The sequence below is a fragment of the Lemur catta genome, chromosome 24, assembly GCF_020740605.2.
Source record: "Lemur catta isolate mLemCat1 chromosome 24, mLemCat1.pri, whole genome shotgun sequence".
Taxonomy (NCBI): Eukaryota; Metazoa; Chordata; class Mammalia; order Primates; family Lemuridae; genus Lemur; species Lemur catta.
The window spans coordinates 5764636-5790794 of record NC_059151.1 but is presented as its reverse complement, the minus strand read 5'-3'; the positions used below and the strand labels follow the sequence as shown (position 1 = coordinate 5790794).

The 26159-nt window shown below is 38.2% G+C and overlaps 1 protein-coding gene across 5 annotated transcripts in view; it reads left to right on the top strand.

Moving 5' to 3' along the window:
- Positions 1-616: 616 nt before the first annotated feature.
- Positions 617-26159, top strand: part of SNCA (synuclein alpha) — a 70016-nt gene continuing 44473 nt past the window's right edge. The window contains exons 1-5 of one of the 5 annotated variants that reach the window (XM_045536834.1): positions 1623-1691; positions 1996-2038; positions 3137-3282; positions 10106-10147; positions 14423-14565. In XM_045536834.1, coding sequence (XP_045392790.1) covers positions 3162-3282; positions 10106-10147; positions 14423-14565 — 306 coding nt within the window. In that variant the 5' untranslated portion in view covers positions 1623-1691; positions 1996-2038; positions 3137-3161. Of the gene's footprint in view, positions 722-1622; positions 1692-1995; positions 2039-2627; positions 2678-2800; positions 2826-3136; positions 3283-10105; positions 10148-14422; positions 14566-26159 lie in introns of those variants that run through there. The other 4 variants (XM_045536837.1, XM_045536835.1, XM_045536836.1 and 1 more) reach the window with 4 other exon arrangements.

The following is a 26159-nucleotide window of genomic DNA, read 5'->3' as shown; positions in this document are numbered from 1 at the left end:
GCAATAAAAAGTGGAAGAGAGGGATCATCTGGGTCCATCCCCTCATTTGCAAAAGAGAAAACTGGAAATAGAAAAACATAACTTGTTGAAGGTCTCAAAACCAGACAGCAAACCTGTTTCCAAGTCCAACCTTCTTTCTCTGATCCCAAAGAAACACGAAATATGAGCTACTGCATTATGGAAAAGCTGCTCTTCAAAAAGACAGACCAAGAGTGCAAGGATGTGTTTAAGCAATTTGTGACCTTACTTCTTTTTTTTTTTAGTATACTTTATTTCATAAACATCTTTTATATAGAATCATTTGCTTCCTGTTCCTTGTGGTTTCAAACAGTTGTGTTGTAGATTTACATTGGATTTTACTCAACTTTCAGAGCCCAAATGAGGGAAAGGATCAGAGAAAGCATTATTTTCTACAAAAATAAACCCAAAACAAAATTAAAAAAAAAAAAAAACATGCAGCAAAAATTTGTTTTTCCTTGCAGTGCTGAACTCATCTTCCCCATCCAGGCGCTGCAAACAGAGGCAATCTGCTAGTGGGAGGAGCCTGGTTGTCCTTTCTGGTGTGATCTGGGAACAGCTGTCTCCTCCCGCAGCTCTCAGAGAGGTGCAAACGTGTTAAGCGATGCACAAAAATGTCTTGAAGTTCGCGCGTGTCTGTCTGTGCGCGGTGGGGAGGGAGAGGTTTGGGCTCCGAGGGCAAAGCGAGTCATAAGCCAGAAAGGTGAGCGGGGTGTGGACTGAATGTCCCTTCCAGAAGGAGCTGAAGAAATAGGGTGTGATGGTCCAGGAGGACACGTCACGCTGAGTTTGTCGCCTGGACCACGGACTCGGGTCTGGAAAGTAGCTCCCATCTCGAGAGCGAAAGGCCTTTCCTGACCGCTGGTTGCAGACGGCTGGGGCGTGTGGACCCCGCGTTCAGCCGACGGGAAGGGAGCGTCTGGCAGCCGCCGATTGGCGGAGGAGAAAATGGTGACAGTGGGGTGGGACGAGGATCCGCGGCGTCGCCTCCCGCCGCCTCCACCTGTAACTCCGGCTCGGCCGTCGCCTCCCCACCCGCGCGAGCCTTTCGGGCTGGTCCTACCCTGAGAACAAACGGAAACCTTGAGGCTATTTGACCTAAGACGCCCCTTCACGTTTATGAAATTGCTGCGCCCCGGGGGACACGTGCACCTGGCGGTGCCGGTGTGACGCGAGCAGCCTTCCCGAGCCGCCCGGCCCTTTCGGCAGCTCCCCAGGTGACAGGCTCTGCCTCTGGGGGCCGATCCGGGGGGCCCCCGGCTCCCCCAGGCTGGCTCTGACGAGGGGGTCCCCGAGAGGAGGCAGAGGGAAGGCGGAGACAGGAAAGGAGGGGGATGGAAGAGAGCAGGAGTCCCCGTGACCCTGAACTTGGGCTGGAGCGCAGAGCTCCCCGCCTTCCCGCCTCCGGGGCCCGGCGCGCGGCTGCGCTGGGTGACACCCGCTGTCCCCACCCCCGTCCGCGTCCCCACCCCCACCCGAGGGAAGGAGCGAAGCGCACGCGGCGGGGCGCGGAGACAGGGGCGGGCAGAGGCGCTGACAAATCAGCTGTGGGGGCGGTGAGCCGGGGACGGGCGGGAGGAAGAAGAGGAGGAGGAGGAGGAGGAGGGCCGCGACGAGGAGCAGGGGGCCCGAGAGAGGGGGCGAGCGACCGAGCGCCGCGACGCGGGAGCCAGGTGTGTGCGGGCTTTGGCGCAGACCCGGGGCCCAGCCCTGCCTGGAGCATCCTCCGCGCTCCCGACCCTCGGCCTCCTTCCCCCGCATCCTCCCGTGCGGGGGCCGGGCAGCGGCAGTTCGACGACAGGTTCGCGGGTTTGCCTCCCGCGCCCCCAGCCTCCTGTCGCCGGGCGGTGCTGCCGGCACCCTCCCCTGGGGACCATCGCTCTCCCGGTTCCGCCTCCGCCCTTCCTGTGCGCTCCTTTCCTCCCTCTTCCCATTTAAATAATATTTGGGAATTGTTTAATTTTTTTTTTTTTAAAGAGGGGGGTTGGAATCGGAGTCGTGGAGAAGCACAGGCGCGCAGGTAAGTACTTGGGGATCTAAGCGGACATCGTCGGAAATCCTGGAGGACCTGGGTGGGAGAGGAGCCGTCGCGAACGCTGGGAGGGGGTTGGTGTCGCGGTGAGGACCCGCGGTGCCACGTCTCTGGGCGGTGAGCGCTCGTCCCTTTGATGAGCTTAGGGGAAGTGAGTTGACCTGGCTTTCCTCCCGCTCCCTGCACTCCCCCCTCGTGCTCCCCAAAGGCTGAGCGGTCAGGCTGCTTCCCCGGGATGCGCTTGTCTTTGGGGAAACGCGAGGATGCTCCCGGGAGCAAGAGCAGCCAACTTTGGTTTCTCTCTTACCTATATCATACTCTGACCCTTTTCTGGGTTTTCTCCGTAGAGTAAGCTGCAAATAATTAAATGGGAGTGCAGGGAGGGCAAGTCAACAGGTGGTAAAGGGTTAACCAGTGAAGGTGCGGGGTCCGCTAGGATTCCCGCTGAGAACGCCCCCTCGGGTGGCTGGCGCCGGTCCCCAAACTGCCCACGGTGTGAACCCGCGGCGCCTGCTCCGGGGAGATAGCTGAGGGCGGGGGCGGGTGGCCTGATGGATTAACACGCGCCCCTAGGCTCGCCAGTTGGCACACCCGGAGTGAGTAGTTCTCTTCCTACCCCTTTCCAAGGTGAACCTGTTAACCCTCTTGCGGGATTCGTTTTAAGGATGTCCCTGACCCTAATCCTCCAGCTCCCTTTCTTTTCCTTTGCTCTTTCTTCTACACGTGCTTCTCACTTCCACTGCCACCCTTTGGGCGCCGGGAAGTTGAAAGAGAGGTCTGTCTTTTCATGCAACTGCGCTTCTGAAATGCACTAGGAACAGCTCAGATGATTCATCCTAATCCATGTTTAGGCAGCTAGACTTCTACTAGCCAAGATGGATGGGAGATGCTGCATGTTTAATGCCAAAGCTAAAAAAAAGGCTGCTTTGTCCAATGCTTGAAATGAGGGTACACTTAAAAGAGTCTCACATTTTGGGGGGGGTTCTATTGATTTTTCAGTTTTTTTTTTTTTTTACCTTGGGTGGTTTCAATTTGGTTTTCTTTTACCCAAAAGTTCTCATTCAAAGTGTATTTTGTGCTCTCCAGTGTGGTGTAAAGGATTTCATTAGCCATGGATATATTCAAGAAGGGACTTTCAAAGGCCAAGGAGGGAGTCGTGGCTGCTGCAGAGAAAACCAAGCAGGGTGTGGCGGAAGCAGCGGGAAAGACAAAAGAGGGTGTTCTCTATGTAGGTAGGTGAACCCCAAAGTTGATTTTGGTATTTATTCACGACTGATGGGTTAGCATAATCAATATTCTAAATGCTGGTAGTTCTCCCTTGATTCAGTTGTGCATCACGGCTTGTCAAAAGGATGCACTGAGTCAGAGGCATGTGTAGGTAAGTGAGTGTGTATATTTGAGCTAATAGTAAAAAGTGCTTTTCCAGATTATTTACTTTTGAGATAATATTTAGGACTTTTTCGTTTCTTTTTTTTTTTTAAATGACTGTTTCTGTGCCCAAGTGACTGTATTTCAGAGGACAGTTGTAAAACTCGTAGGCTTTTAAAAAAATAAGCAAGAATATTCTTCAGAATCAAAATCATTCATAGGCCTTTGATTTCTATTATCATCATGAATAATAGTTGCTAATTTTAATGTATTCTGATTTTAAAATAAGACTTTGATATGGTCCTGCAATATGTAAAAAGAGACCTATTGTGGTCTCGAAATGGAAAGAACAGATTAGTCTTTGGTGGAACTACTCTTGGGATCACTTGGTCGCTGTGAACACTGGGGATTAGGTGCTGAAGAAAGCACTTGAAGACTGCTACTAATGTCCTAGAAATGTTTATATGGTTCATCTGTCAAATGACACATGGTATTAATAAAGAGATTGGTGCCTGTCACCTTACTTGTTCTTAAATTCCCACCTTGGAGAATACACCCAAGGCTCTCTTTTCTGTATCTTGAGCTGTTAACTTCTGTCAAATTCTCCTATTAAATTGGGTGTTATTTTGCAAACCACTTCAAATTCTTTGGGGAAAGAATAGACACACACACACACACACACACACACACACACTCTGCCCATTCTTCCTCTCCTCTGCTCCTCTGAGCTCTTCCACACTGTGGTGGCAACTATAGTAGCAGGAGTCCCCTGATGAACAGTTAGGTGGAGGATGAGCATGTTGAGTGGCATGGATGATACGGGTGCTCCGCCTATGTCTGTGGGGTAGAAGAAAGCTACACTGTCTTGCCAATATATTATAGATGAGCAGGAGAAAATTTAAATTTGGAATGATTTTTTATGGATGCTTTTCATCAAAGTTTACAGCAGATTTCTTTTTTCTCAGTCTTCATAGACTCTTTTTATATTAATCTTCTCATAAGTCTTCAGTTAAATTACTCTTTCTTTCTCTACCTTAAAGCATATTTTTCAGAAAATCATTGAAATAGTGTTATAAGAGGACAAAAATTGAGGAGTTAATATTGTGAAGTGTGAATTATATATTTTTAGATGGAATTTGGAATACTGAATAAGGGACATGCAGATTATCAATATCTTTCTGTTTTGTCCTCAGTTTTCCAAGTTCTGCAAGTACGAGTTTGCATCTATTCTATGACTTCAGTTACTTTATAACTTTTCATTGAAATCATTTCCTCTATCTGTCATGGTATTTAACACAGAGCATGCTCTATACATTATTTATTGGTTATATTCTAAGGTCTAACTGAGATGAACTCACACATAGGATTCAAGATGAAAAGTGACCATATGAAGACACAGTAGTATAGTCCAGGAGTTGGCAAAGCTTTTTGGTATAGAACCAGATAGCACATATTTTAAGCCATAAGATCTCTGTCTCAGCTACTCATCTGTGCTGTTGAAGTGTGAACTCAACTACATATAACTCGTGTGGCTGTGTTCCAATAAAACTTCTATATTTACCAAAAGAGATGATGGGCTGGAATTGTCCAGAGGTTGTAGTTAACTGACTAGTGGTAAAGTGGAAAGAAAATGGGCTTGATGTCAGACAATTCAAAATTTTCGTTCAGGTTACATCATTTACTAGGTGTAGGGTCTAGAGGAAGATGGAGCATCACATCTCTCATTAGTAAAAGTATGATTGAGAAAAATGCGACTACCTTGCAGAATTTTTGTGAAAATGTCATAGTAAAACAGAACATATGAATCATTGAGCACACTTTCATATACAGAAGCCATGGTTATTATTATCAAATAAACTCTCCAACAGAATGATTACTTCTCCAACGTGTTTTCTGTTTATTTTTTCATCTTTCATTACCAAAACTATTACTAAGAACTAGTATGAAAGATTGGACATGACCAAAGAAAATTTTATAATTTCTCTTATGGCTGAAGAATTTTAGCAGAAGCCTCATATGAAATGTAATCTCATTCCTCCTAAGAATATGCTTTTGGCAACTACCTTTTAACTACATGAAGATCTGCCATAATAATCAGTATTATTTTTATGGTTTTTGCTCCATTTGTGTTAATCTGTGTACACAAATTTCCAATCAATATACTTTAATTTATTAGACAAAAATTTCTTCCATCACATGACTCAGAAATTACAAATTAGATTTAAATTCAAAAGCAGAAAAAATTTAATTATCTTTATATAATACCAAGTATTGTAACAATAAATGCAAGAAAATGATCATCTTCAAAATTCTTCCAGTGCCACTCTGTTCAGTCACAGCAGTGGTCCATCAGTGTGATTGATGGCAAACTCTCAAGTCACAATGTGCTTCACCTCACCAGGTTGCAAAGTCAACAGGACATGCACAACAGCCGGGTAGTTGTGCATGTCCTGAGTTCTCGCATTTCCCAGGTGTTACTTTTGATCTTCTCCACTCTGTGCTCTTGTGAGGTTGTAGGAGACAAGACAGGGTGGTAGGTGTGGGCCACCTCAGATCAGGGAAGCCATCAGCTCTGGTGTCCTTTCAGCTTTTGTATCTTGCTAGTCTCACATCCAACTGGTACCCACCTTGTAGTTATGTCTTATCGATTACAGAATACTCATGAATGAAAGGCTGATCATCAATTACAGATTACTAATAAACAATTATGACAGCAAAGAACAGGTGATTGGTCTGATACATAGCAACTTTATCAGGATTCTTATTTGTCTGTTTTTTTAGGTATGTATTCATCTCTTTATTTGGAGTTCTACAAAAAATATAAAATATGTCACATGAGATATAAAATATAATTAATTATAATTTCTAATGGTTTGGTTTAGTGGCATTCTTTCTTTTTTGTAAAGTAAATTTTATTGTGTATATTGAATGTATGCACCACGAAGTTATGGGCCATATACAGGGAGTAAAAAGGTTATTATAGTGAAGCAAGTTAATATATCCATGATCTCATATAGTTACCTTTGTTTTTGTTTGTTTTTGTGGCAAGGACAGCTAGAATCAGTTAGCATGAATCCCAAATACGGTACAATTTTATTAACTGCAGTCCTCATGTTGTACATTAGATCCTTACACTTGTTCATTCTACACTCCTGCTACTTTGGATCCTCTGACCTGTGTCTCCCCATTTCCTACCCATTCCCCTGCCTCTGGCAGCCACTGTTTGGTTCTCTATCTGTATATTTGAATTTCTTTTTAATATTCCATATATAAGCAAGATAATGCACTATTTTTCTTTCTGTGTCTGGCTTATTTCACTTAGCATGATGTCCTCCGGGTTCATCCGTGTTGTGGTTAATGGCAAGATCTTGTTCTTTTTCAGAGCTCCTTAGTATTCCATTATGTATATGTACCACAGTTTTTTATTCATTTATCCATCGATGAATATATATGGTTGTTTCCTTATCTTGGCTGTTGTTAATAATGCTGACCTGAACATGGGTGTACACATGTCTTTACAAAGCGGCAATTTCATTTCCTTTGGGTATATGCCCAAACTAGGGCTTCCTGGGTCATATGGTAGTACTATTTTTAATTTTTTTCTTTAATTTTTAGTTGACACATAATAATTGCACGTATTTATGGGGTACAGAATTATATTTCAATACATGTGTAATGATCAAATCAGGGTAATTAGCAGATCCATCACCTCAAACATTTATCATTTCGTAGTGTTGGGAATTTTCCAAATCCTCTGTTCTAGATTCTTTGAACATACACAACAAAGTATTGTTAACTATATTCACCCTACAATGCTATGGAACCTAGAACTTATTCCTCTTATCTCGCTGTAATTTTGTATTTGTTAACCAACCTCTTCCTCCCCTTGCCCTTCCCAACCTCTGATAACCATGGTTGTACTCTCTACTTCTCTTTTGTGTGTCTTTGGTTCAGAATACATCCAACAACTTAACTAAGGGTCAAATTCTCAGCTACTGCTGAGGCAGAGAGGAATGACCACAGAGCAGCAGTTGAACATTTCTTTCTACTAGTCATTTTTTAAAAAAATATGGGGTGCAGGGCGTGGTGATGAGGAATAGAGAAATATTCTCTTAAATACAAACTCTTCTCACTACACAAATTCCACAAATTCCAGTTACCATGGTTAGTTAAATAACACCAGTCCCTGGACAACACAATTCTGTAGTTGTGTAGACGACTTCTCTCTCAGTGATAAGCACGTGTGATATTTCACAAAAGTACGTGATCAAAAAAGTCAACTGGCCAATAAAGATGAAAGTGTAGCAAAGAAATGAAGGGAAAAATGTTGGAATTAAAATTTGAATCAAACAAATTAATTTGTAGAATAGCTGATTGTAGGGATGTTATCATTGCTGCAATCAAGAGACTCTAGCTATGCAGTCAAAGGAACTTACTGAAGGTCTACACATCAACACAAATGTGGAAAGTGGTTGTGATAAACAGAGTGAAGGCATTCCAGAGGAAATGGTGCCGCAAAAACACCTCACATAATATGTACCATCAGAGACAGAGATATATCATGACATTACAGTACGAAGGATAACATGTTGGACACTGATCCATACTTAGAAGTATGACAATTTTGTAAGACATAAAAACACGCCACTCCCTTTAGGGAGTTATGCAAAGAGAAGACTGCAAGCACTGTTTAAACTACACTCGATCAGATTTTTACAAAGAAATAAAACATTTTCATTCTTTATGTTTTAAATTACAGTATTCTAAATAAATATTAGTTTTAGTATTTTTCATTTCCTTATACTTTTGTAAATAACTAAGATGATTTTTAATGTTTTGACAAAAAGTTTTAAAGGTCATGGAATAATCATGATTTTTGCCACTGATTTGTCATAATTTTTTCATTGATTACTAAGGTCACTTACCAGTTTCAACTCAGTTTATACGGTTATCTTATAATCCCGCAGTACCATGCAAAGGGAGCTTTGCCTGTAAAATACACACACCCCCGTATATATATATGCACGTGTATAGAGAGAATACTATCCTCTGTCCTCTAACACATTTAAAAATTGCACAATTTCATTTATATGAGTTCCTTCAATATTTATTGAGTTCCTTCAATATTTTCACATTGAAATTTCTTAATATATTTATTTTATTAAATGTAGAAACTTTCCTTGGCTGCTTTGTAAATAAGTTTAACTATGATGCATGCAAATTTCACTTAACAACATATTTATATATATTCATAAAATTATTCAATAAACATTTTTCATGTGATTCAGTATGTTTATTTTGACCATCTTATTGATCATCATATTATTTAGATCACAAAAATGCATTTCTGAATTTTTAATAAATTTGAAACTAAGACACTACCTCAGATCAATGTTTGTCAAAAGTTGATCCATGAATTATCTGCATTAGATCATGAGGGTTATTAACAATGCAAATATCAATACTTTATATTTACTGAATATTTGGGGCTCTAACTCCAAGGTCAGTGCTTTTAACCATGACTTTTAACTACCCAGGTCATTATGCTAGACTCTGCAGTTTTAAAAGCCAGTTTCTTTGAGAGTAGTTAATTAATCTTATGCATTAATTTTACTGAAAAGGAAACTGAGGCCCCCTTACATTTTTTCCTTTTTTGTAAAAAGTGTTTTCAGTTATTGCTTATATACTACTTAGTAAGGATTTTTAAAAACTTAGTGCATTTTTAAGCTGAGGATTGGTAACTATCTTAGTATCCACACATAGGCTTAAATCATTCTCAGTTTTTATGTCTTCATTTTCTTAATTCTCTTCTATGTCTTGGTAGAACTATTAATACATTATTTGAGTCATAGGTGAGTTTTCAAGTCAATATTTAATCCATCGTGGTTATTTTTTCCAAAAATATTTCAATTAAAAAACTGGTGTGAATTACACTGAAAAAGGCAACATTAGAGAGGTTATGAATAAAATGCTAACAAGCTCAGTTTTAATAATATATATAATAATTACTTGTATACATGTTTAGTAATGATCAAGGTTTGGGAGAAATTCTTATTTTGTGTAGAATATGCTTATAGCCTGTTATTCCATGTGTAATGTTAGGCAAATCACTTAACTTTGATTTTGAATTTCCTCATTGAATTTCCTCATATATAAAATGGGCATCATATTTCTATATTAAATGGATATTATGGAGATTACATGAGATGAAATGTAAAACACCTTTTACATAATGAGTGTTCAACAGATGTTAATGCCTTCCTTCCCTCCCCTTCTATTTGTGTTTCATGTGTTAACTAATCTCTCTGTTGTGCTGTACTTTTAAAGCTTCTGCAGTTATGAGTCCAAAATCATCTTCTCACCAAGCCCCAGTGTTATCTCACTTTTTCCCCCCCTCTGTAAGTTGATATGTGAAGTGAGAAGCAAGGGGATAAGTCATTTTGTGCTAAAACCTTCATTCCAGAGAACCTCCTGTTAGCTTTGCTTTCTTCTACTTGCTGCAGTGGTTGCTGGATTTCCTCCTCCTTTTACGTTTTTTTTTTTTTGTCTCCCCAAGGACATGGGCATCAAAAATCACATACCTGAGCATCTGAAAATTGAAATTTCCTAATTAGTAGTATAATATTTAAAAATCAGCAATATAAGGCCATTCGGAGACTTATGATTTGAATTTGTTTGTTTTTATAGGCTCCAAAACCAAGGAAGGAGTGGTGCACGGTGTGACAACAGGTAAGCACCCCGAGGCTCACATCCAGGGGTGGGATTCAAAACAACTAGGAGCCAGCATGGCCCCAGCACTGAACAGTCACAATGTAATTGTAAACCATCACTGTGCCCATGGCAGAACATGTTAAGATAGCATCAGCCTCGTTTAAACTTAATTCTTTATGAAGTATTTTAAATAGGTAAATATTTATTATAAATAAATAAAACATATTGAATTGCCAAGAATGATGAATTTGAGTTGACCAGCTGCGTTGAATTTACAGTAGTTGTGCATTTAAGTGTTCTGACCAAAAATGTATTAGCAAACTGCTGGCATAAATAAAATGTAAAGATTACCATTTTTCGAAAGATCCAAGTAAAATTTTCTGTAGAGTACAATAAAATGTTCCAACCCTGAACTATACTGATTATATTGCCTTGATGATTCAGAGTACATTTTAGGACACACCTTGGATAATCTATAAATTATTTATTGTGTTTATACTTGTAGTATATTTGTATACCAAGAATTTGAGTAAGTCTATAAGAAGATTTCCAATAAAGAAATAGCAAAAATGATGAAAATGATGGTGATCATCATCAGATTATGAGATCGATGAGGAAAATCATAACAGAAATAGAAAAATCAAAGGAAAACCAAAATTTAACAAATTAAGAGCCCAGAGACTTGCTATCATTGAGTTTCATGTCATCAGTACTACACACTTCCTGACAGGTGTGGTGAAGCAAAAGATATAATCAGGTAATCAGGAGCATAATTCATGTGATCAGAAAGCATTAAACGTAATAGTGCCTCATAAAAATAAGACGTTCCTATCACTAAATTATAAAATAGAAATGGAGAAAATGAAATGGGAATCTTAATGCAGTGTTTTAATTAAGACTATAAACACTGAATTCAGACCTCCTTGGTTCACCTTCCTGCTTACTTCTTACGAACTGTGTGATTTTCTGCAAGATTCTGAACCTCTATGTGATTTAGTTTCCTTATCTGTAAAAGAATTAAGTGAGTTAATAATGTACACAAAGCAACTAGAAAACTGAAAGCAAATAGTATGTGTTATATTAGTGTTACTTATTGCTTTATAGTGGACTTTTCTTGAGCAACATTTTTACAGCTTGCGGAGAAAAGTGTTTCATATGACTTTTTAAATGTGTACTTCTGATAAAAACAAGGGCTTAAAAATAAAAAAGAATACTTTTGCACCTGATTCTCTTAGAAGCTAATTATGTAGCTTTCAATGCCTCTGTTGCAATCCAATATATAATACAGAGAACTAGGCAAGTAAATAGACTGTGTTGCCTTCTAGTGACCTTCTGTAAATATGATATTGTTAAACTTAATTTTAACAAGAACCGGCTAGCAGACAGTTGGGGACTGTACTATCTGAAGAGGGCTAATCTAGATTAATGGTGTTTCATTTTGATAGTTGAGGGAGAAACCATGTGGTTTAGCAAGCAGTTAAGCATGTGGCAAAGAGCTAATACTGTCACCTAAAGATCTAATGGAGGCTATGGAGATGGACAATGGTAACTGTTGACAAGAATGCCAGAACACAAACACGAATTTGAGTATGCATGTTTGTGTTTGTGTGTGTGTGACAGAGAGAGAAAGAGAGAGACCGAAGTTTGTATAATTCGTCAACATTTCACAAAACATTTTACAAAACATTTTCTGAAGGACAGTAGCCCACAAGCTTGTGTTTCCATGGTTTTATAACGTTGGGAAATTTTGCATACCCTGTCTTCCCCTTGGCGTGTTAAAGACTCTGAAATGTCCTACATGGGTTCTCAGGTATAAAACCAAATATTGTGAAAGGTGTTGCATTTTTTATTAGATTTTCAGCTTGACTGTTATTGGCATATATGAATGCCACTGATTTCTGTGCATTGATTTTGTATCCTGAGACTTTACTGAATTCATTTATCAATTCCAGGAGTCTCTTAGTTGAATCCTTGGGATTTTCTAGATATAATATCATATTGTCAGCAAGAACAGAGATGTAGACTTTTGGAACAGGACTAAGAATCCAGGTATAAAACCATCCTCATGTTGTCGTCTAATTTTTGACAAAGCAAACAAAAATATACACTGGGGAAAAGAATCTCTATTCAATAAATGGTGCTGGGAAAACTGGATAACTACATGCAGAAGATTGAAACAGGATCCACACCTCTCACCTCTCACAAAAATCAACTCACAATGAATAACGGACTTAAACCGAAGGTGTGAAATCTTAAGAATTCTAGAAGAAAATGTTGTGAAAACTCTTATAGACATTGGCCTAGGCAAAGAATTTATGAAGAAGACCCCCAAAGCAATCACAGCAGCAACAAAAATAAATAAATGGGACCTGATCAAATTAAAAAGCTTCTGTGCAGCCAAGGAAACTATCATTAGAACAAATAGCTCACAGAATGGGAGAAAATATTTGCATGCTACACATCCAATAAAGGTCTGATAATAAGAATCCATGTAGTACTTAAGAAAATTAACAAGCAAAAATCAAACAACCCCATTAAAAAGTGGGCAAAGGACATGAACAGAAACTTTTCAAAAGAAGACAGAATAATGGCCAACAGACATATAAAAAAGTGCTCAACATCTCTAATCATCAGGGAAATGCAAATCAAAACCACAATGAGATATCACGTAGCTCCAGTAAGAATGGCTTTTATCAAAAAGTCCCAAAACAACAAGTGCTGGCATGGATGCAGAGAGACAGGAACACTCATACACTGCTGGTGGGACTGGAAACTAGTGCAACCTCTATGGAAAGTAATATGGAGATACCTCAAAGAGCTAAAAGTAGAACTACCAGTTGATCCAGCAATCCCACTACTAGGCATCTTCCCAAAGGAAAAAAAAACATTTTATAATAAAGACATTTGCACTTGAATGTTTATGGCAGCACAATTCACAAAGGTCTTTGATGAGCAGGATGATATATGCAAATCATTTGAAGAATACACAGCTGTTATAGACCTATTAATTGAAGAATGCAATGAAAAGTTCACTGACTTTGAGAATCATGACATCACACTCAAATTAGCATTTCAGCCTCACCTAGTTGATATCATCAAGGCACCTAAATAACTACAGATGGAATTGATTGAGGTCTCAGTAGATGACTTTTTAAAGTCATTGTTTAATGCTAAGAAAGATCCAATTGAAATATGGAAAAATGCAGTAGAATACCCACGCCTTCGGCAACATGCCCGAAAAATTCTTTCTTGCTTTTCAACCACTTATTGCTGCAAATCTGCATTCTCCCACCTAACCCTAATCAAGACACCCTTAAATTCACAAATGACTGATACCCATCTAGAGGATGAACTGAAACCATGGCCCTCCACGCTGCAACCAAATATTCAAATGCTTTCCAACAAAAAGCAGGCACAACCAACTCATTAAAAGATTAGTTAACTTTAAAATTAACAAATAGTTTTCAGTTTTTGAAATTATTAAGTACACAGTAGTTAGATTTTTACTAAATAACGTACATTTTTAAGTATATCTAATTGAAGTTTTTGAATGTGCCTTGTTTGATTACAGCGAAATTAATGTGGCCTTGCAACATGAAAAGCTTCCCCACCCTGGTCTAGATTCTTTGTTCCCATTAAAATTACTGAAAATCCATTCAATTATTACAAACCGTCTGTTTTCACTATCTGAAGGCCCATAAAAGGATCAAAGTTCCTTTATAGCCATTTCTTATGCTGTTGTTCATTCATATGTGTTAATAACATGTATGAGCACGTAGGTAAGTAGTATGTGTTCTGTTACTGGGAAGGTGTGGTGAAAATGAACTTGCTGAGTGAGGTCAAAGGAATGGCATTGAATTGAAATAAAGAAATAAATTCCCACTGAGTCTGATTCAACTACTAATATAACTGTGCCTGTCAACATTACTTCCTGTAAATTTTCCTTAATATAAATCAAATTCAAATTGTGCATGCCTTTGTATTCCTGATCATTAAACCTTTTAATACCTGCATGATTACAACAAAATATCTTAGCAAATGTTTGGTTGAACCACACTCACTTAGAAATCTTGGTAGCTTCCCGGTCAGGAAAGCGGAAAGAAAAGAGGAAAAATAGAAAAAAAAAAAAAAGGGAAATCTTAGTAGCTTTTATTTCTTCTGACCCCTCAGTTGTCTATAGCAAGTGTAGATATAGCTGTGTAGAAGTTGATGGCTAGTGAAAGTGGAATTCTTTTAAGTCACTGTCATTCTACCATCTTTCAATCTGTTGTTGTTGTTCTTGATTTCTCACAGTGGCTGAGAAGACAAAAGAGCAAGTGACAAATGTTGGAGGGGCGGTGGTGACAGGTGTGACGGCTGTAGCCCAGAAGACAGTGGAGGGAGCAGGAAGCATTGCAGCTGCCACTGGCTTTGGCAAAAAGGACCAATTTGGCAAGGTATAGCTACGTGTGTTTTACATTGTATTTATAAGTTTGTGAAATTACGGTTCATTTTCATGTGATGCATTGAGGCAGAAACTGCTTACTGTGGGAGAAGGCGACCCGACCCTCCCTTGTAAAAAAGTACTACTTTTATATGCATCTTGTTTTTTGAGGTATTATCCCAGATAAATGCCATGCAACTTGTACAATAATCACAATTGTTTCAATTTCTGGAAGAAAGTTAATGATATGAAAAATGTAGTAAAATGCCAAAAGGAACAGTGACATTTCAGAAAGAATGGGTGCTTTCATGTTAACTATAAATCTTGAAATTTCTTTGTTGGAATAACACATCTCTTTGTGCCTAATCTCTAAATTTCCAAAATTCTTGACTTCTTCGTAATGACATCATCTCTCATTAAATGGCATATTTGCATATCACATAACAGTTCACTACCAAATACATATTTGTGGGAGCTGAGAGACTTAAAATACGTGCCAACCAGAGATCATGGTTTTGGAGTGATTTAAAAATTCTCAGAAGAATTCTGGCTGCATTTTTGGATAAATATGGGGCTTGAGTATGATTCTATAAAGGTCATAACTTTCATTTTAAACATGGAAGTAATAGAGTATGGATGTCAACTGAAAGGGGAAATTGTATAGATTTCATGACCACCATAGCAAGATAATCTTTGCTTTTTCCCTGTCATAATGGCCTTCTTGCTATTCCTCGAACAAATCAAGCATACCCTGGCCCTATCCCCTCCCTCTGCCTGGAAAGCTCTTTCCCAAAACCATGTACTGTACTTGACTCATGTCCTCAGGTCTTCGTTAAATGATACCAGATTCTCAGTGGGGCCTTCCCTGATCTATGTGAAACTGGAACCATTCTCACCTCTGCTATTCTCAATCTCCTACTCTTTTTTTCCCCAAAGTGTTTATCACCTTTAAAGATAATAATTTACTTATTTCTTATGTATGTTGGTTATTGTATTTCTCCCTTGAAGAATGTAAGCACCATGAGAGTAGAATATATTTGTTTTGTTCACTGATATTTCCCAAGTGTCTATGAGGGTTCCTAACACATACATGGCAATTAATAAATATTTATTAAGTTAAGGAGGGAGGGGAGGAAGGACAAAAGTGAATAAGCAGAATGACTTTTATTTCTGGGTCTTTTATAATCACATGCTTAATATAAGAACCGTGGCTTATATGAAGCCATCCAACCCTCCGAAAGTTATAATCAAAATGGTTTTGAATGGATCTCCTGAGAACTGTTAGAAAGAGGTTTTATTTGAGGGCAGGCTCTCTGTGTGTCTTCACCTCATATAATCAGTCCTAACTAGCAGCCCTACCTTGACAGCCCATTCAAATATTGATAATACAAAAGGCAAGATGAAAAACCTGTGATATGTTTAGGTTGACCACTTGTAGTTCCATTGTCTGGTGCCATTGATGCTAATTATGGAAAATCTGAACGGCTCACCTCCTGCTGTGCGGCCCAGTTTGTTGGGGGGGGGAACCTGGGGTTGGGGACTGTGGCACTATATCACTACCCCCACCACTTCCTCAAAACCTACCCTTCTTTAGGTCTTCATAAATCGAATTATGAAAAACTCGATTTAAATGGAGAATTTCATTGTTTCACAATATTAAGAAACCAGGAAACATGTGCTATTCCCTCTTCGCCTGCATTTAAGGCACACAATATAAATTGCAAATGGAGCACGAAGGTGTTTCATCTTGTACAACATTGGGCTTGTTTCCCATCCTTCTAAAAAATATTGCTGCTTATTTTAATATTTCAAAGCAGCAATCTGATGTGACAATACCATTAGGAGATATTCCTCTTACCGGTACTATAGATTCTTAACAAACTTCTAATATGAAAAAGGAAGCCATAAAACCTACAAATGGCTGCATGGTGGTGAGGAAACCATTGGACTGGAAGTGAAAACGACTGGTCTTTATCTGTGCTCTGTCACCACCTGGCTGGACAACCTCTAGCAGATCTCCTAAAACTCTTTCTCAAATAATGAACTCTACTAGAAAATTGTTAAAGCTCAGTCTAGCAATCAAGTTCTGAGTTTCTATAATAACTCAAGGGATACACTAATGAACACCTGTAATTCTGGCTGCATCTCTGGGATGCCAAAAAACCTGGAGAGTTTAAATAGAATCATTAAATTTGTTCATTATGAAATTTGAAATAATTTAATTTCGTCTTTTAGACTCTAATAAAAATGATTCTGGTGAGACTATACATAAGCAATTTTTTTGCTTTAACTGCTTGTTAGTGACCTTATTGAGACACTCATTGATCATGCAAGAAATAATGATTGCTCACAATGGGCCAGAAACTTCCAGGAAGAGGAGTGTGGCAAGCAGGACTCCATGATGTGTAGCTTGTAGAAGTAGATTCATGACCGTGCCGTTCTCCTGGTAGCTGGTGCCTCTCTCTAAGATCAGGAACACCAGATGCAGTGGCTCATGCCTGTAATTCTAACACTTTGGAAGCCCGAGATGGGAGGATCGCTTGAGCCCAGGAGTTTGAGACCAGCCTGGGCAACATAGTGAGACCCTGTCTCTACAAAAAATAGGAAAGAAAAAATAGCTGGTCCTGGTGGCATATGCCTGTACTTCTAGTTACTTCCTAGTTACTTGGGAGGCTGAGCCAGAAATATCACTTGGGCCCAGGAGTTTGAGCTATGATTGCACCACTGACTCCAGCCTGGGCAACCCTGTCTCTCAAGAAAGAAAGAAAGAAAGAAAGAGAGAAAGAGAGAAAGAGAGAAAGAGAGAGAGAGAGAGAGAGAGAAGAAAGAAAGAAAGAAAGAAAGAAAGAAAGAAAGAAAGAAAGAAAGAAAGAAAGAAAGAAAGAAAGAAAGAAAGAAAGAAAGAAAGAAAGAAAGAAAGAAAGAAAGAAAGAAAGAAAGAAAGAAAGAAAGAAAGAAAGAAAGAAAGAAAGAAAGAAAGAAAGAAAGAAAGAAAAAGAAAAGTGAGAAAGAGAGAGCAGGAACACTGGAAGAGGAATGGAGGAAGGATGGTGTTGATTTTCACCCTTCATGCTCTTTGGGGGTATTTGGCCCCCACATCTCCCTCCCTCCTTTGTTCCTTCCCTTTTTTTTCCTTGTTTTATTTTGTTTGACACCAAGAGCTCTAGTAGCACATTTTTATTTTTTATTTGCTAAATTTATCTTTTTGGGACATGCTTGCTTTGATGTACTACTCTATCTACTTTTGATATTAAAAGAGATATGACCACAAATACCTAAGTGGCTCCCCACCCCCATCCCCGTTTTACTAAGTATAATTGACAAGTAAAAATTATATATATTTGTGGTGTATAACACTATGTTTTGATGTATGTGTACATTGTGAAATGATTATAAAAATCAAGATAATTAGCATACCCATCACCTCCCATAGCTATCTTTTTCTTTTTTGTAGTGACAAAAGTTAAGAGCTACTCTCGTATCAAATTTCAAGTATATAATGCAGTACTATTCACTGTGGTCACCATGCTGATCTCCAGAACTTATCCATCCCACCTAATTGAAACTTTGTACTCGTTGACCAACATCCCCTCCACCCCCTATTCCCTCCCCTCCCTCTGTTAACCACCATTGTCCTCTCTGTTTCGATGAGTTTGACTTCCTTAGATTCCACATAAAAATGGGATCATGCTGGATTTGTCTGTCTGTACTCTCCTCAAGGTTCATGCGTGCTATGGCAAATGTGAGGATTTCCTTTCTTTACAAGGCTGGATAGTGTTCCATTGTGTGCACGCTCATCCCAAGGTGTCCACAGGGGCTTGGTTCCAGCGCCCTGTGGAGACCAAAATGCCTGAACGCTCAAGCCCCGTATGTAGAATTGCCTGGTATTTTCAGATAACCTGCGCACACCCTCCCACGTACTTTAAATCATCTCTAGATCACCTATAACACCTAATACAATGTAAATGCTGTATAAACACTTGTCATACTGTATTGCTTTTTTATTTATGTGATTTTTATTGTTGTATTTTTATTTTATTTTTTTCAAATAGTTTTGATTCGGGGTTGGTTGAGTCTGCGAATGAGGCACCTGCAGATATGGGGGGGGCCTTTTAATATTTTGAAGAATCTCGTATTAGTTTTCATAATGGCTGCACCAATCTACATTCCCTGCAGCAGTGTACAAGGGTTCCTTTTTCTCTACAAAAATCCTCACAGAACATTCCATCCAACAGCAGCAGAAATACACGTTCTTTTCAAGCACTCATGCAACAGTCTCCAGGATAGATCAGATGTTAGGCCACAAATCAAATCCTAACACATTTATGAAGATTGAAATGATATTATTTTTTTCTGACCACAATGCTATAAAACTAGAAATCAATAACAGAAGGAAATGGGCAAAAAACACTAATATGTGGAAATTAAATAACACAAGTCTGACAAACCAATAGGTCAAAAAGAAATCAAAGGAGATAATTGTTTTTGTGAAATTGATCATATAAATGAAGCTACCCTTAGTAATAATTTTTACTTAGAAAACCTTAGAGGAAAAATAAGTTATCTTAAATTTTAAGAATTTGTTTTATCAAACATGATGAGCTTCTCTATTTGACACAACAGAATAATAGATCTTTTGATCTATATTTTTACCTGTGTACACAAGAAGTTATGGGTCAAGCAATTAATTTCCTGAAACTTGCTCATTTTATTGGCACAGTAGAAACAGGTTAAAAATGTACTGTAAGAAATTTTAAGTTCAAACCAATTGTGAGGTTCTACAGACAAAATTTATGTTTCTGAGTTCTATTGAGGAAGAAAGATCTGTACCAAGAATATTGCATACAGAAAATAACTTGAGTCAGAGTTATTCTGCAGTGCTGCTATGTGTACAGTGTAGAACTTGTCACTAGAACATTGGTCAGTCCCAGCTCCTCAGCAATGCCTTGCATGTCACTGCTACTCAGACACATCCTTGCTGAACAAATGAGCATCTCTTTAATGCTATATGGAATGCTCTAGAAGAGTTGAATCCTGAAGTTTTTATATTTTTGTAATTTTCTGGATTTTTAGAAAGTGAAAGTCCACAGCAGTCAGCTTCGTTATCATATCCCATTTAGACACTGACTTATCTAATGGCGATTAATAGTTTTCATGCAAAAAATAAGCTTGAAATATTTATTGCCTGAGATAGTTGAAATATCCATGTTCAGTGGTGTTATTTCTTCTTCTTTGAAATAGGTCATAAAGAGCTTTTTAAAATCTTGATTTCAAATGAATAAAAGCATGTATACTCTGCAATTCGGGCTTAATTCCTATAAGGATAATTAAGCAATTGTGTCCTAGATGAATAAACTAAAGGCATAATGAAAAATGTCAGATTTGACATCACGATCTATAACATTGAAGCCTTCTTCTACGTATTTCCTTTGACTTACCAGAGCTGTCATGTTTCACTTCATGCAAATTTATTTTTAAACACTTCAGTGTTATGAACCCTCTGATTAAAGGATGAATCAGATGATGTATGCTGCCTTCAGCTGAATCATTTTAATACTGATTTCACAAACAAGCCACAGGTCACTGGCAACCTTTCATGTTCCTTTGCAGAAGCACACACAGATCATAGGCATAATCTTAATATCATTTATAAGAAGGTAGTAATGAGATGACAATATTAGTGAAATGTTTTAATTCGTAGCAAACTTTCTCCTTAAGTGTTTAATAATGATTGATGGAATACGTTGTCTCAAATAATTGGAAGCTTGATCAAGGTGCTGGTAGGTTCAGTGTCTGGTGAGGGCTGGTTCCCCATTTCCAAGAGGGGATCTTGTTGCTGTGTGTCCTCTGGAAGGGACAAATGCTGTGTCCTCAGGTGGCACACTGACGATTGAGTTCCAACACATGAATTTGCACCATTGTAGCTGTCATCCTCTTATTTTTCTGTATCCTTAAAACTTTGCCTTTCTCATTTTAATATACTTTATTCGCAGCATGCCAAAATCCCTAAGCTTACAAATAACCTTTCAGTATTTTTGTTAATCTGCTGGGCAAGATATAGGAAGTTGCAAAAATGGAGTTTTTTAACAGACATTTTGCTGTCATCAATTTATTTCTACCGTAGTTAGATAAGCCCATCCACCATGTATGGATTTATTTTATGTATGAACAAAGACCTAATACATAGACTGAGTCATTTTTATTCTTTGGTGCTTCCCTTATAATCTCCGCATATGATCTTGTTAGAAAATACCATGTTAATAGTAACTAGCATGTCTGATCATCCTAAATGTCTAGGTTCACATTTTAAAATGAGTTACATTTTTGAAAACCTAGTAGTTTATTGAAACATAACAAGGATTGAATCATAGATACATGCATTTGGAAGTAGAATTCAACTGCAAAGAGAAGTTAGTTCTTCAGATTTAAAAAAAGTATAAAAAAAATGAAGGCTTTACGGGAAAAACTCCCCTGAGTGCCTGTTTTTCATGTGATAAATATCCTGAAACTATTTGAGGGGAAAAAATGTGTATTTCTTACAGATAACAAATATTTGTGTCTTTCTTCTTAATTGGGTGAATGAAATTTCTTCTCTCCTTCACACATTCTGCTTTCTTATTAGAAACTAATTGGTGCTTTTATAAAAAGAAACTGCAAGACACTGACTTTTTTATTTTTTGGTACTGGTTTATCGTATGACTGGGGGTTTAGTGCTGCGTGTGTATGTTGGGTGTGGGGTGTGTGTGTGTGTGTAATGGAATTTATGGTAGCATTTTGCTTTTTAGAAATCTGCTTGGTCTTCTCAGAGCTCAGTCATTTTATAAATGTATCTACATTGATCTCTATCTTTGGAATCCATGAAATGGGTTTTGGCAGTACTTCCTTTAATATAGTGTGCTGGAAAGCTGGAAGTTACAGGCCAGATTAGCTCTAGAAAATTAGCCAATGGCTTTCTATTGATTGTAGGTTCAAGGCCCAAGGCCTACTCCTGTTACTCAAGGCCCTGTTTTATCTGGCCTCTCTTTCTTTTCACCCGTACATCTCACAGTTACTCAACAAAACTCTGCACTCTAGGTGGGCAAGTACCTTCAAAATACCTCCCAATTACCACAATTACAGTATACATCTTTCAACTCTGTCTTACTTCTGAGAAGGCTTTTATGTCTCATGTCTGAATTTTATCTGTGCTAAAAAATCAAGCCTCCAGAACTCCAGAAAGCTTTCCCTAACTGCTAAAATGCATAGTAATTTCACCTTACTTTGATCTTGTAACATTTGTAGGCATACCATGCATATTCTTGCTTCTTTTCCCTTCATACCGTTTGTCTAATCCTTTAGCTAATCATCTTTCCTAGACTGTATTTCAAAACACTTCCCTAATCTTACTACATCTCCCGTCTCCACTGTTGCCGCCCTAGGCCAGGCCTTCATCTTTCTAACCTGGACTCCTTCCCTAGCCTCTAAACCGATCTCCCTGCATCCTGGCTCATCTGTTCTTGACCATTCAGAGTAATTCTTTTAAAAGATAAACCAGATCACATCTTTCCCCATCCAATGGCCTCCTGTCATACACAGAATGAAGTCCAAATCTTTGCTGTGGTTTAAAGGGCCTATGTTATCTGGCCCTCATCAAATTCTTATTTTCTGACCTTTTTCTCCTTGTACACTGCCTCCCGCCTCTGGCTACCCTGCTCCCTGTTCCCCTTCTCCCTATTCTTTGAATCTGCCAACCACATTCCTAATACCCCATAAATACATAGAAAATGAATTATTAGCTAAATGTGAACTGTTTCCTTCTGAAAGCAAAGATAAATGACATGGTCTTCCTCTTCAAAAAAAAAAGCTGCTGAGAATTTCTACTCTTAATTTTAAAAAGACAAACTGCAGGAATGTGTAAAATAGTAAAGAAATCATTGTCTACATCAGAATTCCATGTGATTTCACTGTGTGTTAGTAATTTGTGTGTTATAGAATCTGAGAGTATTCTACTGTGTTTAACTATATGTTTTATACTTATCACAAAAGCTCTTGCATTCTCATACTTTTGTAGCAGCTCTAGTTATCTATCGTACATGGATCCATGAAATTAATTTTCTCCTTACGAACAAAGCAACCGTTTCACTCATGAGATGAATCTTGGAGATTTAAAAATTACTTATACATTATTCATATTCCATCAAATATTTTCTAAGTAGACCACATAACTTAGAATGACTGTTGGACAGATGGGCAGAACCACATGCCTCCAATATTAGGCAGTTGGTGAGCAGAAGATGCCAGAAAGAAGATTAGGAATATCAAGGCAGGGAGCTTCCGGGGACTCTGAAAACGCTGATCCTTTACCCCGACTCCCCACGATGTGTTTCCTTTGAAAAGTGATGCTTTCCAAAACAACGTTCCACATTTTGTATTCAAGCATCATGCTTTCTCGTGGTTATTGGTATATAAATAATAAAATGAAATGTTTAGCCAGATCAAAAGAGGATTTTCCCCTTCCCTCTGCCTTTCATGCCAGGGTGACAGCTATGAAGTGTGCAGTACATTTCCTCTGCAAAGAATGTAACAGCATTCAGTTGCAAGATGAGAGGGAGAGAAAGGAGGGTCATTTGTCACTGCCTGGATTCATCAGCTGTGTGGAACCTGAGCGGCCCTGCTGAAACACGAGGCTCCTTTATTTATTTCTTTGGAACACTTCAGCAGTAAAGACTTCACTGGAGCAGAGAAAAAGGTTTAAAATGAGTTAGCTTTTGTGATGCAGAGTAGTCATCTCTGAATATTGATCAAGATTTAAGAGGAAGGCTTTGTAATTTATTTTATGCATCGGTTATACTGACGTATCTAAAAAAATCCTAATTTCAGGAGGTGTCTTTAGGCAAGACAGATCTTCTTTCTAATAAGTGAAGAATTTATTCAAAACTACAGGTACATTCTGCCTACTATACTGTTTGATCTAGTCGAAACCATTTTAGCTTCACAATTTCTCCTCTGCAAGAGGGAATTAATTGATATCCTACAGCAAAATTATGTGTAAGGGCCATTAGCTTCACATCCAATGCAAATTGTGCATCTCTTGACTCTTTCCTAATCCAAAATATGTCTATCAGATCTAGATGCCAGTGAGAATTGTTTGAGCAGGGTAGCTTAAGGGCCACAGCTCTTTTCAGTTCCTGTTCTCAGATCTCTTCTGACCCATGGAGTGAAACTTATAGAGCAGAAGCAACGGCCGCTCCAATGATGGGGCTCACCCTCACCTTTTCTTACCGGATGTATTTGGATATTGGCTTGGAATTAATACTTTCCACCACATTGAAAATGTTGGGAAATGGGTTATATGAATCTAAATGCCAATTTTTTTTCTTGATTTATTCAGTATATTTTGTAGGGAATTATTTTTGCCCTACATTTTCACTTCATTGTTCTCTACCCAAAGTTTTAAATGAACCCAAATCAGCCAGATACACAGACATGGCTTTTGCTGCCATCCGGGTTAATTCTTCTTTAAAAGTGAATTTTAAAAATTTGGTAGAATATGACTTTGAAAATTTGCATTCATCTAGTGTTTCTCATGCACTTCCCCCCTTTTCCTTTGATTATGTTTCTTTTTTTCTTGTTCAAATTGATTTTTAGCTTTCTTTTTATGTCAGTTTCTATGAATATCTCTCTCAATTCTGAATATGCTTTTCTTAATTTGTTTTCTATATATTTTTTGATTATTGAAAGATTTAGTTTTTTTCATAATTATATTTGTTCCCTTAGGGAAGGTGTTTTAAAATATTTTAAATGGAATCACCAGTTAACACAGCATTGATATTTTTCCTGGTAGAGATAATGTTTTCTATGTATTTATTGTGAGAGAAGTCAATATGATACTGTTATGATGTATTTGGCTGGTATTTACTATTCTAAGATGCATTATTTCTCAGAATATCATTGTTTGGTCCATTCAGGCACATTTCACACAAGCTCATAGCTGTCAATACTTTTTTCCAAGACCTATTAATGCATATATCATATATTAAACCTTGCAATCTTTTACCTACCCGTTTCAGAACCTTTATGTGATCTAAGCTAGAATAATACACTTACAGTTTTAGTTTTTATCCCTTTTAAACATCGTATTTTGAAGGAGGGTTGAAGGTGACCCCTAGACAGAAACCAGTAATGATTCTAACAGCAAAAATATCTAAAAAGCAACTTTATAGGCAAATGCAGAATATAAGTAAGCCCACAAAATTTATATTACATCCTGTTTACACCACTGCCTCCTTTCACATGCAATATTTGACTAATATTTAATGAATTTCTGTGCAGCACCGTACACTATTATAAATTCTAGGATACAAGAATGAATAAGAAATGTTCTTAGATCTTAGGGAAAAGGAACACAGTTATTCAAACTCCTCTTTTCTGCCTCATTCCCATATTAAATATCAGAAAAGCTAAAGTAATAGTTATCCTAGATCTATTTTAAACTCCAGACACTTGGTTCAATGTCTGTTTCTCCTTATCAGACTGGAATAACTCCAAGCCTCTTAACTTCTGGGCAGCCATGATAATGAGGCAGAGAGGATACTAAATCTGCCACAAATTCATCTTGATACTCTATCCGGTTGTACTTGGTACTGAAGGTCAAAATAGAATAAGGTTATTGTTGTGGAGGCTTTTTTTTTTTTTGATAGAAGAAAAAATAGACAACACTATGAGCACAGAGTCAATGTCAAAAACTGATTCTTGCATAAATAGGAATTCTGCCCTTAAAGACTTCCATTCAAAGAGGTCTCCTATTTTAGCACCTTCGATAAACTATGGGGTAAGGTATGTTATGTGGTATCGTTTGAATTCTAGAAATTTGGATTCGAGAAATGGCCCCTGCAGTTAAGGATATATAATCTAGCCTTCTCTAGTCTTCTACTAAGAATAGAAGTACAGTGTCTTCATTAGTGTGTGACCATGAATAAATGGCTTCATTATTCACTTACATCATTTGTATGAAATGTGAATAAGAAAATTTCCATGTTAGAAATGTGGTAGATATCACATGGGATGAATGCAGTCCCAGAGCCTGGAGAAAAAGAGCTTAATATTTACAGTCCTTTCCTGTTCCTAAAGGAAGTTTCTTGGAGCACAATTCTAGCACTCATCAAGTTGTGCTCTGGTTAGCTTCATGCTTCCCCGACAAACTGTAAAATCTTTGGTGTAAGGATCATCACTCACATGACCTTACATTTTACATAGCGCTTCATGATTTTCAAACTGCATAATTTCAAATACACAGTATATGTATTACATGCTTCTTCTTATTTGTTGTTGTTAGTATTATTATGATAACAGCTTCACAGTAGGGTGGGCAGAAAAAATAATAGAATTTCTATTTTTCAAATGCATTTCTGAGGCTCACAGAAGTCGGGTGAACCAAAGTCACGTGGTCAATGAGTGACCCGGAAGAAACAAACAGAAATCCACGGACTCCAAGCTCAGTGCTCACCCCACTGCATCACAGAGACTTTTACACATCCCAGGAAAGTTTCAGAGGGCTTATCACATGATCTCATTCTGTATATTCAGACATATTGCAGAAAAGACCTTGTTACTCAAAATTGCCAGCAA